The 13,627-nt window shown below is 37.6% G+C and overlaps 1 protein-coding gene and 2 pseudogenes across 1 annotated transcript; 2 read left to right on the top strand and 1 right to left on the bottom strand.

Moving 5' to 3' along the window:
- Positions 1 to 1,755: 1,755 nt before the first annotated feature.
- Positions 1,756 to 2,547, top strand: LOC147569517 (dirigent protein 23 pseudogene; annotated as a pseudogene).
- Positions 2,548 to 6,272: 3,725 nt separating this feature from the next.
- Positions 6,273 to 7,196, bottom strand: LOC147569516 (uncharacterized). The gene has a single exon (XM_086662929.1). The coding sequence runs from the start codon at positions 7,194 to 7,196 to the stop codon at positions 6,273 to 6,275; it is 924 nt and encodes a 307-aa protein (XP_086519055.1).
- A 3,575-nt stretch (positions 7,197 to 10,771) lies between these two features.
- Positions 10,772 to 11,437, top strand: LOC147569515 (dirigent protein 23 pseudogene; annotated as a pseudogene).
- The last annotated feature ends 2,190 nt before the right edge of the window (positions 11,438 to 13,627 follow it).

Raw genomic sequence — 13,627 nt, 5'->3', positions numbered from 1 at the left:
AACTTATTGTCCCGGAAACTTTGCTTATTTCCCCAAAACACTGGCCAAAAAAATTCCCCAACATTTTTTGGATCAGTGTTTGTATGACCCATAAACAGTAGGATCCGACCCGAATTCTGAACTTTTGGGTCGAGCTCAAGGTCTATACTAGTCTTCATCACAGGAAGAAGGGACCTTAGTCATGGGGATCAGTCTCGTCTTCACAAGTGAGTGAAGGTTCAAAAGGAGTATTCTTAGCGCTTTGACCCGTAACCCGATTACCCACCCGGAACGCGAGTTTTCGATTGTTGGAGGAACTGGGTATTTCAAGTTGGCCCGCGGGTTTATCAACGCCAAGACCTATTGGCTTAATGCTACTGCTAGAGACGCTATCGTGGAATATACTTGTACCATTATTCAGTGTATTAGTTCAAAAGAAATACCCTGAATGTATGTGCTTATAGAACTATAGACACATCATACATCTTATGACATGTATTAAAACTATTATGATCTTGTGACTCAGATTGGTAACTAGACTATTCGAATAAATTGGTTTCTGATTATATGAACTCCATTCAATATTTTTTTCATAAGCAAACCCATTCAATTTGATATCTAAAGTATATGATGATTGTTTTCGCTGTACATGTACGACAAAGTTCTATTTTATTCCAGATCCTAATTACTTAATTCATTGCTCAAGAAGATATTACATAGGTAGTTAGGTATTTCATTTCGCATAGAATTATCATTCTTATTAGGCACGCTATTGAAATCCATGAAGTTATGTTAAGTACATACGCCATTCTTATCGCATCTCAGCACAAAATTATCGAACCATATGCGAATGTTACATCAACAAAGACAAAACAACCACATAAATATATACTTCTAGAGTTGGGGATTCTCAGTTTTCCTCCTCTTTCTATTCGTTTTTTGCTCTAATAATCTTCAAGGAGGTGTTTTCTTTCTCATTGTCTTTTTTTTTTCATATGAAATATTGAAATTTCCCGATGATTGATGTAACGACTTTATTCTATGTCATTTATGCTTTTCTCCAAATTTAGCTCATTTATCACAACTCTGACAACAGTACAAGTATTATGTCATTTGACTAAGTGGTAACACCTTAACTAGTCAAAACACCCATCAACGTGTAGATCATTCATAAGAACGTAGTATATGTTTTTGTGCGAGAACGTGCAATCCATGTTCTATTAAATTATTACAATATTTTGGTTATACCAACTTATTTTAATTCAAATTCATTTGTTGAGGCAATGATATTGTTTAGCATAAATTTAGTTGTCAAATGACTTTTATTGCTATGCTTATTGGAATGGCAAATTGTTCTTCCATAGTCGATATAATTTTAGTTAAACTAAAAAAAAAAATATAATTTTACTTTCACTTGCGACCTACACCAATGTCTGGTGCACGTTTATAGTAACTTCATTACAAGTAAAAAAAAACTCAATAAAACTACGTGCAAAAGAGTATATTGATCTGGTCCATTTCTTAAACTTTGGATTTCAAAAATTTGTTCGTTTGTTTGATCTATTTGTTATGATATTATTAGTAGTTGAAAAAGTTTGATAAATACTTAAATCCCAAGTCAAATCACAAATAGAAAAGAAACCCCAACTAACAAATAAGTTAATATCTCATGCTTTGTTAAAGATATAATTTATCTTTCAATAGTCATTTTCCCACATTTATAGACTATAAAGTACTGCCCTCTCTCTCAATTAGAAGAACAACTACATTTTCACTGCAAAGGAGAAGCCTTTTAGATAGAGAGTAGTGAGAGAAAGAAAGATGGGTATCACCATTGTTAAGGCACAAGTTATACTAGTGCAATTCTTGCTTGTTTTAGTGGTACAAACACAATCCTATCAAGATTGGGCTGGTCAGACATTACCTTACAAAAGTGCAGATCAAGAGAAGGTAACAAAGCTACACTTTTACCTCCATGATACTATTAGTGGCAATAATCCAACTGCTATTAAGGTTGCTGAAGCACCCAGCACAAAAAATTCCCCAACTTTTTTTGGGTCAGTGGTTGTGATTGATGACCCATTAACAGTAGGACCCGATCCAAATTCTGAACTTTTGGGTCGAGCTCAAGGTCTATACTGGTCTTCATCAAAGGAAGAAGGGGCCTTAGTCATGGGTATCAGTCTTGTCTTCACAAGTGAGTGCAAGTTCAAAGGGAGTACTCTTAGCGTTTTGACCCGTAACCCAGTTACCCACAAGGAACGTGAGTTTTCGATTGTTGGAGGAACCGGGCATTTCAAGTTGGCCCGTGGGTTTATCAACGCCAAGACCTATTGGTTTAATCCCACTAATGGAGATGCCATCGTCGAATATAATTGTACCATTGTTCACTATTAGTTAAAAAAATACCCTCAATGTGTGCTTCTATAACTATTGATACATCATACATCTTATGACATGGTACTAAAATTATTCTAATCTTGTGATTGAGATTGGTAATTGGATTGTTCGAACAAATTGGTTTCTCTTTTGATTATTTGGAGCCCATTTAATATTTTTTCTTTCTGTTATATAAACCCATTCAGTTTGATATCTATTAAAATATATAAAGATGAGTTTTTCCGTGTACATGTATAACAAAGTTTTATTTTATTCTTAATCCTAACTTAATTCTTTGCTTAAGAAGATATTTGTAGAATTGTAAATCAATCTTAAGTAAGTATAAAACCGAGAGAGATCGAGTAAAGAAGATAGAGTCAGAGAGTTTGAAATACTCGGTTAGTTTTGTATTGATATCATATGTGTTTATATAGAGATTACATTTAGGGTTACATGGGAGATACATGAAATATAAACAAACTCTATCTAAGATCTTAACTAATTGTGTACATGAAATCATAGATTTAGTTGGCCGGGTGTGTTTGTTTGTGTTGGCCGAGTGTGGCTGTTGCCGAGTCCATGAAGTCTCGGTGGGTGCCCTTAATACTCCCCCTCAAGTTGGAGCGGAGATGGAGACGAGGCCCAACTTGCCAATTGTCTTCTTGAAGGCTTCGACACCGAGAGGTTTTGTAAATATGTCTGCAAGTTGATCAGCTGTCGGTGTGAAGTGTGGAGAAATTGTGTTGTCTTTGATCTTCTCACGAACGAAATGGCAATCAATTTCAATATGTTTCGTTCGTTCATGAAAAACAGGGTTGTCGGCAATATGTAGTGCCGCACGATTGTCACAATAGACGGACATTGGGGAGGAATGATTAATGCCCAGATCGTTAAGGAGAGATTTGATCCATTGTAATTCACAAGTGAGGTTAGCAAGGGATCGATATTCAGCCTCAGCCGAAGACTTAGCAACGGTGGGTTGTTTCTTGGATTTCCAGGATAAAGGACTGGACCCAAGCATAGTGAAATATCCAGTAGTGGATCTTCTAGTTGTTGGGCAACCAGCCCAGTCAGAATCACAGTAGCCCGAGACATGGAGCTTACTGTTGGCCGAAAGGAATAGACCATAATTGAGTGAACCTTTGAGGTAGCGAAGGATACGATGGGCCGCATCAAGATGAATGTTAGTCGGATGTTGTAGAAACTGACTAAGGTTATTAACCGCATAACTAATATCCGGACGAGTGACAGTGAGATAGAGAAGTCGACCGATGAGACGACGATACGGAGAAGGGTCAGGAAGAGGAGTACCATCCGTGGGACCCAAACGAAGCTTTTGTTCCATTGGGAAACCGGAAGGACGCGAAGCTGTTAAACCAGAATCGTTAATAATATCAAGAGTATATTTTCTTTGACATAGAAAAATACCTTTAGAAGACCGAGAGACTTCAATACCTAGAAAATATTGAAGTCGACCGAGGTCTTTGAGTGAAAATGTTGTATCGAGAAATTTCTTGAGTTCCAAGATGGCCGAATTATTATTTCCAGTAATAATAATATCGTCCACATAAACCAGAACATAAATTGAAGTGGTAGAAGTGTGATAGGAAAAGAGTGAGTAATCGGAAAGAGATTGGGTGAAACCCTTTTTAATGAGGACAGACGAAAATTTCGAAAACCACTGACGAGAGGCTTGTTTAAGTCCATAAAGAGATTTTCGTAATCGACAAACTTTGGACTCCCCCTGTTTTGAAAAACCAGGAGGAAGTTTCATGTATACTTCTTCATGGAGATCTCCTTGAAGAAAAGCATTGTTGACATCGAGTTGATGAAGTGTCCAACCTTTGACGGCTGCAATAGATAGAAGGATACGGACCGTAACTAATTTGGCAACTGGGGCGAAGGTGTCATGGTAATCCAGACCTTCTATCTGAGTGTATCCCTTGGCTACGAGTCGAGCCTTGTAGCGATCAATAGTACCATCTGGTCGAAATTTAATTTTATAGACCCATTTACAACCAATGGGCCTCTTTCCGGAAGGTAAATCTACAACTGACCAAGTCCCATTAGATTCTAAAGCTGAAATCTCTTTAGCCATGGCATCACGCCAGTGGGTTGACTTCATGGCTTGAGTAAAAGAAGAAGGTTCATCCGTTGAAAGAACGGATGTAAGAAAGATTTTATGAGCGGTGGTAAAAGCATCAAGAGAAAAATAATTAACCAGGGGATATGGAATGTCTTTGATGGGAGGTGATAATAAAGATGTATTACATAAATAATCAGAGAGATGTGGAGGGGGTCGTCGAGTACGTTGTACCCGAGAGACATGCTCAGGTGGCTGTGGGACGAGTGGGTGCCCAGTGGAAGGTTCCTGTGTGGGCTCGGTAGCCGAGTGGGTGCCTGTAGTGGAATTATTCCCAGACAAAGCCGGGGGTGTGCGCAGAGAAGAAGAAGGCCCAGAAGGGAGAGGAACACCGAGTGTGTGTGTAGTCGGGTGGGTGCCTGTAGCTGAATTCGTTATGTCAATACAGGGAGCAGATGAAGACGGTTCTGCCGGAAAATTGAAAGAGCCATCATCGTTGATGGAGATGTATGGCCGCGGTGGAGGAGGAGAAGGAGATGATACGGCAGCCATCGGAAATCGATCCTCGTGAAATAAGACATCACGAGAAGTTATAATTTTTCGAGTGGTCAAGTCATAAATACGAAAACCCTTTTGTCGATGTGGATACCCGACAAAAATTCCCGGAGAGGCGCGAGGTTCCAATTTATTCTTAACTATAGGGTTTCGAAAGAAACATAAACATCCAAACACTCTAAGATGTTTCAATGTGGGAGGTGTACCTAACAATTTTTCATGTGGAGACTTGCCATGAAGAATTGGGGTTGGTAACTTGTTTATTAGATAGACCGCCGTAAGTACACACTCTCCCCAAAAGGAGAGAGGGAGATTGGATTGAAGTCGGAGGGAACGAGCCACCTCTAAGATGTGTCTATGCTTACGCTCTACCACCCCATTTTGTTGAGGGGTGTGCGTACAAGAAGTTTGATGATGAATACCTTGATTGAGAAACCAAGATTGTAAAGTGTGGTTGAGAAATTCCGAACCGTTATCGGAACGAACAATTTGAATTTTAGGAATCAAAATGGAACTATTACCCGAACTTATATGTGAGATATTAGTGTTGAATTGAGTGGAAACAAATTTCGTAAAATTAATAATAAATTTTGATGTATCCGATTTATTTGGAAGGAGAAATAACCAAGTACACCTAGAGTAGTCATCAACAATCGTTAAAAAATAACGGCAACCGGAGTGTGATAAAACGGAAAATGGACCCCATAGGTCGACGTGGATTAGTTCGAATGGACGTGTAGTAACTGAAATACTATTCGGAAATGGTAATCTTGTTTGCTTAGATAAAGGACAAATGTCGCACGGTTTATTCTCATTAATAGAAATAGATTTCATACAAGGTAGATGTGAACGTAAATACTTAAAACGAGAAAGCGACGGATGTCCCAATCGCCAATGCCAAACATTAAAAGAAACATGACTACTACTACTAGAAAAACGGGAAATGGAACAAATTCTAGGGTCCGTGCGAAGAAAGTAGAGTCCTTCCGATCGATCACCAAGTCCAATCGTCAATCCCGTCGCTGGGTCCTGAAAGACACACGAGGTAGAGTTAAAAAACACTTCACATGTTAAAGAAGTAGTTATTTCGGATACTGAAATCAAATTGATTTTGAAATCCGGAATATGTAAAACATCATTAAGAATAAATGATTTTGAGAATGAAATTGATCCAATGTGAAGAACACGAATTCGTGTTCCATTGGGAAGTCTTACAAAATAATTAGGAGGTGCATCAACATAATTTGTAAAACGTGACAAAGAAGAACAGATGTGCTTAGCCGCTCCGGAGTCGAACAGGAGCAGCTAACATATTCTGCTGTGGGCGCCCCCTTGGTCGAGCTGCTGGACTTGATCTCGGTGGGTAACCATTCAATTGATAGCAAGTCGATTTCACATGTCCATGCATATGACAGTAATCGCAATAGGGACGTTGTCGTTTGGGACGAGTTTGATCATTCCGATCCGAACGACCACCATTACTAACAGCCAAGGTAGCGGCTTCGGAACCATGAGAGTTGGAATTCACGATATTTTGTTGTACCTCCTCTTGTTTAACAAGGGAGTGTATACGCAAAATAGACGGAAATGGATCCATGAGCAGAATCTGACTGCGTATGGCCGAGAATCTATCATGGAGTCCTTGAAGGAACTCCATGGCTCGTTCTTGGTTGACGCGATCAATGATGGACTTTCCATGAGTACAAATGCATGGTTCGACAGTCATGAGAGATTGAAGTTCATCCTGTAAGGATTTGAGTTGAGTGAAATACGTCGAAACATCCAAACCCTCTTGTTTCAAAGAGGAAATAGCTCTCTTGAGTTGAAATATCTTTGGAGCGTTAGTTTGAAAAAAACGTTCATAAAGATTCTTCCAAGTTTCAGCCGCGGACTCATCATATAAAATGGAAGATTGAATGTCCGGTGAAACGGAGTTGAGAATCCAACTCGCAACCAAGTCGTTGCAACGAGACCATGAATGTAGCTCCGTAGGAGACGTGGGTTTGACAATGGTGCCATCAACAAAGCCAAGTTTATCCTTGGCTCGAAGGGCCTTTGTCATAGCACGAGACCAGGAGGCATAGTTATCTCCTGAGAGCAATGGGGTGATTAAAACGGTGGTGGGTGAATCGGAGTGGTGGACATCAAAAACTTGTGTGGTTTGGGCAGCGGAAGAGATAACACCATCACTGGAAGACATAGTTGCAAAGGAGGATCGAAAAAAAATATGTGTATAGGCTCTGATACCATGTAGAATTGTAAATCAATCTTAAGTAAGTATAAAACCGAGAGAGATCGAGTAAAGAAGATAGAGTCAGAGAGTTTGAAATACTCGGTTAGTTTTGTATTGATATCATATGTGTTTATATAGAGATTACATTTAGGGTTACATGGGAGATACATGAAATATAAACAAACTCTATCTAAGATCTTAACTAATTGTGTACATGAAATCATAGATTTAGTTGGCCGGGTGTGTTTGTTTGTGTTGGCCGAGTGTGGCTGTTGCCGAGTCCATGAAGTCTCGGTGGGTGCCCTTAATAATATTACACCATTAGGTATTTCTTATGCCATCTTGCACAAGATGATCATTCATAGTAAGCACACTAATGAAATTTATGAAACTATATTAAATAAATACGTAACTTTTATGGCACCTCTCGCAGAATTATCGAACGATATGTCAATATTACACCAACAACGACATAACAACAACATACATGTACACTTCAGGGGTTTGGGAGATTATCAGTATTTTTTCCACTTTCAATTTGTTTTTTGCTCAAATAATCTTCAAATAGGTGTTTTCTTTCTCTTTGTCTATTTCTCTTTTCGGATTACTAGTAAATTAAGATATAGTTTTCTGCCTCTATATTAGAGTAACATGTAAATGAATTGACCAAAGTTTATACATATTTTTTAGGTAGTTAGTAGTTGGATTCCTTCAATTTATTGCCTTTATAATTTGTCTAGGTATACATATCTTTTTTATAATTAGTTGATCAATCCTTGAAGTGTTTTAGTGTAAATGAATGAAAAACCCAAAATTTGGATAGGAAAAAAAGGCCATCGAAAAATAATAACATAAAAAAAAATCATTTTTTAACACTTTTTTAGCCCATGAATGATCTAACCCCAACCCCCTTAAAGGGATTGACTTAGGCCGATCAGCCTTCAAAGTTCAAACTAGGCATATATAAAATGAGATACATATTTACTCATACAATATATGAAAAATAAAAAGTTGACTCTGGATGGATGTGTTTCCCCTATCCATGTCCACTAGTCACTCTGGCAGACTAGGCAATCCGACGGATGCTAAGGTTGTTGAAGTACATGGCACAAAAGTCCCCAACTTTTTATAGGTTAGTGTTAGTGACAGATGACCCGACCCAAACCCTGAATTTTTGGGGCTGGAGCGAGCGGATAGTCTATATTTGTTTTCATAGCAGAAAGAAGGGACTTTGGTGTCTCTTTTGATTATTTTTGAATTTATTGTCCATGTATACGTGTGACATTGGACTTCAAAAAAAGAAAAGAAAAAGAAGAAATTGTGACTTTGGAATTCTAAGCAGAAGATGTTCTTCATCAAAATTAAAAAAAAAAAGAGCAGAAGATGTCACATTATGAGCCTCAACATTAATTTTGATCATAAAAGACACAAAAGAAAGTACACTGATCTAGATAGTCATAGTCATGCTCTTATATGAAATGAAATGCTAATTACTAGTGAAGCATCAGTATCGACAAAGATATTGGCTCACCATAGAGAACTAGGGACAATACTTCCATTTTCGCTAAAACTTCAATGATTTAGTTGAAATGTCCATTCTTTGGAAATTTTCTTATTATTTTTATAAGAGTAAATAAAGCCAAAAGATAAATTTATATTTTCATGCCATCAATTGAAGTCCATTCCCATCAAATATAAAAATACAAAAATGTGGACAACATGTACTTTTAAAGTAATAGTACAATATTTTGCTAAGATCATGACTTAATGATTTTTGTAACAAAAGAAAAACTTATATGATTTCAAATTGATTTATTTTAGATAATAATATATCTGTTATGATATTTCAAATTTAGCGATTTGGATTATTCATTTCTTAATTTTAGTCTTCATGCTTGACTTACACTAACGACCACTAGACGTGGATAGAAATGCCTTGAGACTGATTCGTTACACAAATGACAATGGACTGCCTACCATATCGATTAAAGTTACTCATATTTTAATAAATAATTTATTTAAATACTGAAAATGCTTCCAAGTGACTAATAAAAATACGTGCTTATATAGAAGTCTCACTATTGAATTTTAGTTTACTTATTTGATTTGATGTGACTAGATTTTCTTTTATTGAAAGTGTGATTGAAGTTGGTTTTTATTATAGGGAATGCCTATTTTACCGTCTACTCTCCAATTTTTACTACATGCTCCGTATAGCTACTTTGCAAAAAGTATTTGTGTCTACTGGAAAAAATTCCTATGACTTTGACAAACTCCTAATGGAAAAAATAAGATGGGATAACCTTTATATATTTTAGGTTATTTCTGATTCACTTCTTAAAGTATGACCAACTTCCCTTGTCATTCCATGAGTTTACTGTTTACACAAATGCCAAGATGACCCTCCTTCGTATTTTTTTAGAGAGATGCTAGAATCACAAAAGATTTTGACAAAAAAAGTTCTCAGCTGATGTGGCGGTTGTGATTTTCATCTCTCAACGGCCTAGATTTGGTCAAAGTTTGAAACCACACCCGCCACATCAGCTGGAAACCTTTTTTTGTCAAAATATTTTGTAACTTTATCATTTCACATTTTTTATACCTTCATTCATCTCTTATTTCTTAGGGGGTCAACTCTGACATTTATGCAACTTAAGGAGCCAAGCCAAAAGTTGATCATAATTTAAAGCCAGCGCTTTGGGGAAAGCTAAATAGTTTTCGGGGTGTGAAATTTTAAAGGGAATATGTAGAATTTTAGAAATTTTCCGGGGAAATAAATTTTAAGGGGAAATAAAAAAAACACTCCACCTCACCTCACTCTATCTCCACCTCACCTCACTCTCTCTCCACCTCACCTCTTTGTCTTCTTCGATTAGGTCGCGGGCGGAAAATTTTCCGGCCGGCGACCATGAAAAAAAAAATTTCACTCTCTCTCTCTCTCTCTAGAAACTCCGGCGAAGGGGTTTCCCTTCGCCGGAGTTCCGGTCTATTGAAGAACAGATCTGGTCTATTCTTCAACAGACCAGATCGGTCTGTTGAAGAACAGACCGGAACTCCGGCGAAGGGAAACCCCTTCGCCGGAGTTTCTAGAGAGAGAGAGCGAGTGAATTTTTTTTTTTTTTTTTTTTATGGTCGCCGTCCGGAAAATTTTCTGGCCCGCGACCTAATCGGAGAAGATAGAGGTGAGGTGGAGAGAGAGTGAGGTGAGGTGGAGAGAGAGAGCTGAGGTGGAGAAGTATTTTGCTTTCCCCCTAAATAAAATTGTCAAACAAAATTGACTAATTTTTTACCAAGTCTTCACACCCCGAAAACTATTTAGCTTTCCCCAAAGCGCTGGCCTAATTTAAGGGTCAATGAAGGAAATAACCCATATATTTTGCAAGTCAAATATTATGTTAAAAAAACCTAAATTATCTACTAAGTAGTCAAATTTTTCTACACAATAATAAGTACTCCATTCTCTTTCAATTGGAAGCACATCCTTACCTCCTAAAGTAAGTCTATTAGAGAGAGATACAGAGAGAGAGAGAGATGGGTATCACCAAAGTGAAAGGTCAGCTTGTACTGGTACAATTCATGCTTGTTTTGATGGCAGGAACACAAGCTTATAAAGATTGGGCAGGTGAGACATTACCATATCAAAGTGCAAATCAAGAGAAGATAACAAAGCTCCATTTTTATCTCCATGATACTTTTAGTGGCAACAATCCAACGGTTATTAAGGTTGCTGAAGCCCCCACTACAACAAAATCTCCAACTTCTTTTGGGTCAGTATATGTGATTGATGACCCATTTACAGCAGGACCCGACCCGAATTCTAAAACTCTAGGTCAAGCACAAGGTCTGTACTGGTCTTCAGGACAGAAAGAACTGACTTTGGTCATGGGAGTCAGTTTAGTCTTCACAAGCGAATCCAAGTTCAAAGGGAGTACTCTCAGTGTTTTGACCCGTAATCCGATCACCCACTCGGTTCGTGAATTTCCAATCACGGGAGGAACCGGGTATTTCAAGTTAGCCCATGGGTTTATAAATGCTAAGACATATTGGGTTAATGCTACTGCCAAAGATGCCATCGTGGAGTACACTTGTACCATTATTCACTACTAGATGGAAAAAGTACTCGTATGTTTATTCATGTATATATGATTTCGTCTTAAATGTGATCAAATAATTGGATTGTCCAAATAAATTGTTTCGTTTTGTGTTTATTTGGAGTTCATTGAGTTTGTTATTTGATCAAATTCTGGTTAATCATTTTCTCCTGGCATGTATCAGTATGACTAGTCACTAGTGTATTTTAGTTATAAAGATCATGCCTACCTTGCAACAAAAAAAAAAGATCATGCCTACACATCATGGCAATGGTTAGGTGGGTAAAGATAGAAAAGATAGGAGACTGAGTACTCCAAAAAAAACGTATAATGAAGGAAAAATAAAATAAACCAATTTTTTTAAATACCTTCCAGTCGGAACAATGGAGTTTATATAATGGCCCTTATTTATCGGTATTGTTATAACAGGAGATTGGGCCCAAGACCCAATTTTTAAATATTTATTAGTTAAAAACCAAGTTACATTTTTTTTAGTCAAAAACCCAAAATTTATATTTATTTTTTTGTTAAAACCCCTAACTATTTGTATTTTGTTTGGTTAAAAACTCAATATTTTTTGCAAAGCTGTTGTAAAGTTGTTGCAAGTTGTTGTAAAGTTGTTGCAAAGGTATCGCAAGGTGTTGCAAAGTTGTCGCAAAGTGCTGCAAAGTTTTTGCAAATTAAAAATATACTTAGGAAACTGAAGACTAAAAAAAATTTAGTGGTCTTTTTTCACCAAAACAAAAAATTTGTAGGGAGTTTTGACTAAATCTCTCTTGTTATATTAAAGATTGATTCTGTTATTAACTGAAGGTGCTAAATAGCACAATTGCTAAATATCTTAGATCAAAATGAAGATGTGATTGCATATGCGAGTGAAATACTTCTCATCTACTGTATTTAACCTTTAAATTTAGACACAACTCCGATATTTATTGGTTGTCTAGTTACTCTTTCTCCTGTCCCTCCATATCCTTTTCCTCTCTTCATTTTCTCTCTCTTTGTCACCACCATTATTATCATCATCTTACTGTATCGTCATCAACTACACAGAAAATGTACGGTTTAGATCCGAGTGTCTACGTCTCCACAAATATACTCACATTAGCATTCGGTTTTTGCGCATTCACATTATTTTTCTGGTAACAAAGACTTTGGTCAATTAGATTTGATCTAAGGGTAACTTCATTTTAAATCTGAAACTTAATTTTTTTTCTCATAATCTTCGTCTCCCACTTCCGACCATTTAGAATATCTTTCGTCTTTTTTTCCTCTCTATTTCTCTCAGTTTTCTTGCAAAGGAAAGAATTTCCTTCATCAAAACCCCTCTCATTTGAGAGAAAGGGGACCTCGATGACGGTTTCGAATCCTCGTCGAGGTTTCTGTGCAACTGGGTCGAGGGTTTCGTGACCGGCATACCACAAAATGGTTCGCGCTCGACCGATCACTTACATCTCGTTGTCGCTCGACCACGAGAGAGATAGAGATATAGAGAGAGAGAGAGAGAGAGAGAGAGAGAGAGAGAGAGAGAGAGAGAGAGAACAAGAGAGATGATGAGCACGAGAAGAGAAAGAGAAAATATGTGACCGATAGTCGGAAGTTGTGGTGGTGGTCAGAGGTGAAGATGAAGATTAGATAATTTACAACCAACTAAATTTTCACTCCAGAAATAAAGATGACTTCTTAGTCAATTTTCATTTGATGTAGTTTGGCAACAAAAAGTATAAGTACTTTTACTTGTAGTAAAAGTTCTTTTGCTACAAAAAGTAAGAAATTGTCATTAGTATGTTTTGCAAAAATATTGCTTATGAGTACAAAAATCAAAAAGTTAGTTTGGTAATGTAATTTACTTTTCTATTTTCTTTTTCTCATAAAGATACTTGATTTCAATAAAATTTATTTATGATTTTTTATGATTACTCTTTGGAAGAGGTGATTGTGGTGGAGGTACGGTGGTAGGGATATAGTGGTGGAGGTATGAAGGTGGTGGTGGCAGTGGTGGTGGTGGTGGTGGAGGTATGATTGTGGTGATAGTAGAGGTATGGGATGGCGGTAGTGGAGGTCTGATGGTGGTGATATTGGAGGTTTAGGATGGTGCTGGTGGATGTATAGGGATGGTGTTGATGGAGGTGGAGGTACGACGGTGGTGGAAGTATGGTCGTGGTGGTGGAGGTACAATGGAAGTAGGGGATAGTGGTGGTGGTGGAGGTACGATAGTGGCGGAGGTGTGGTGGTGGTTGAGATACAATGGTGGTGGAAGTTTGAGGTGTGGTGGTGGTGGTTGGTGGAGGTATATAGTGGTACAAC

This window comes from Eschscholzia californica, unplaced genomic scaffold (assembly GCF_041429995.1).
Source record: "Eschscholzia californica isolate CP2 unplaced genomic scaffold, dmEscCali1.0.p SCAF_1, whole genome shotgun sequence".
NCBI classification, from domain to species: domain Eukaryota; kingdom Viridiplantae; phylum Streptophyta; class Magnoliopsida; order Ranunculales; family Papaveraceae; genus Eschscholzia; species Eschscholzia californica.
The sequence above is the reverse complement of the archived record's forward strand: the minus strand, read 5'-3'. Positions and strand labels throughout refer to the sequence as shown.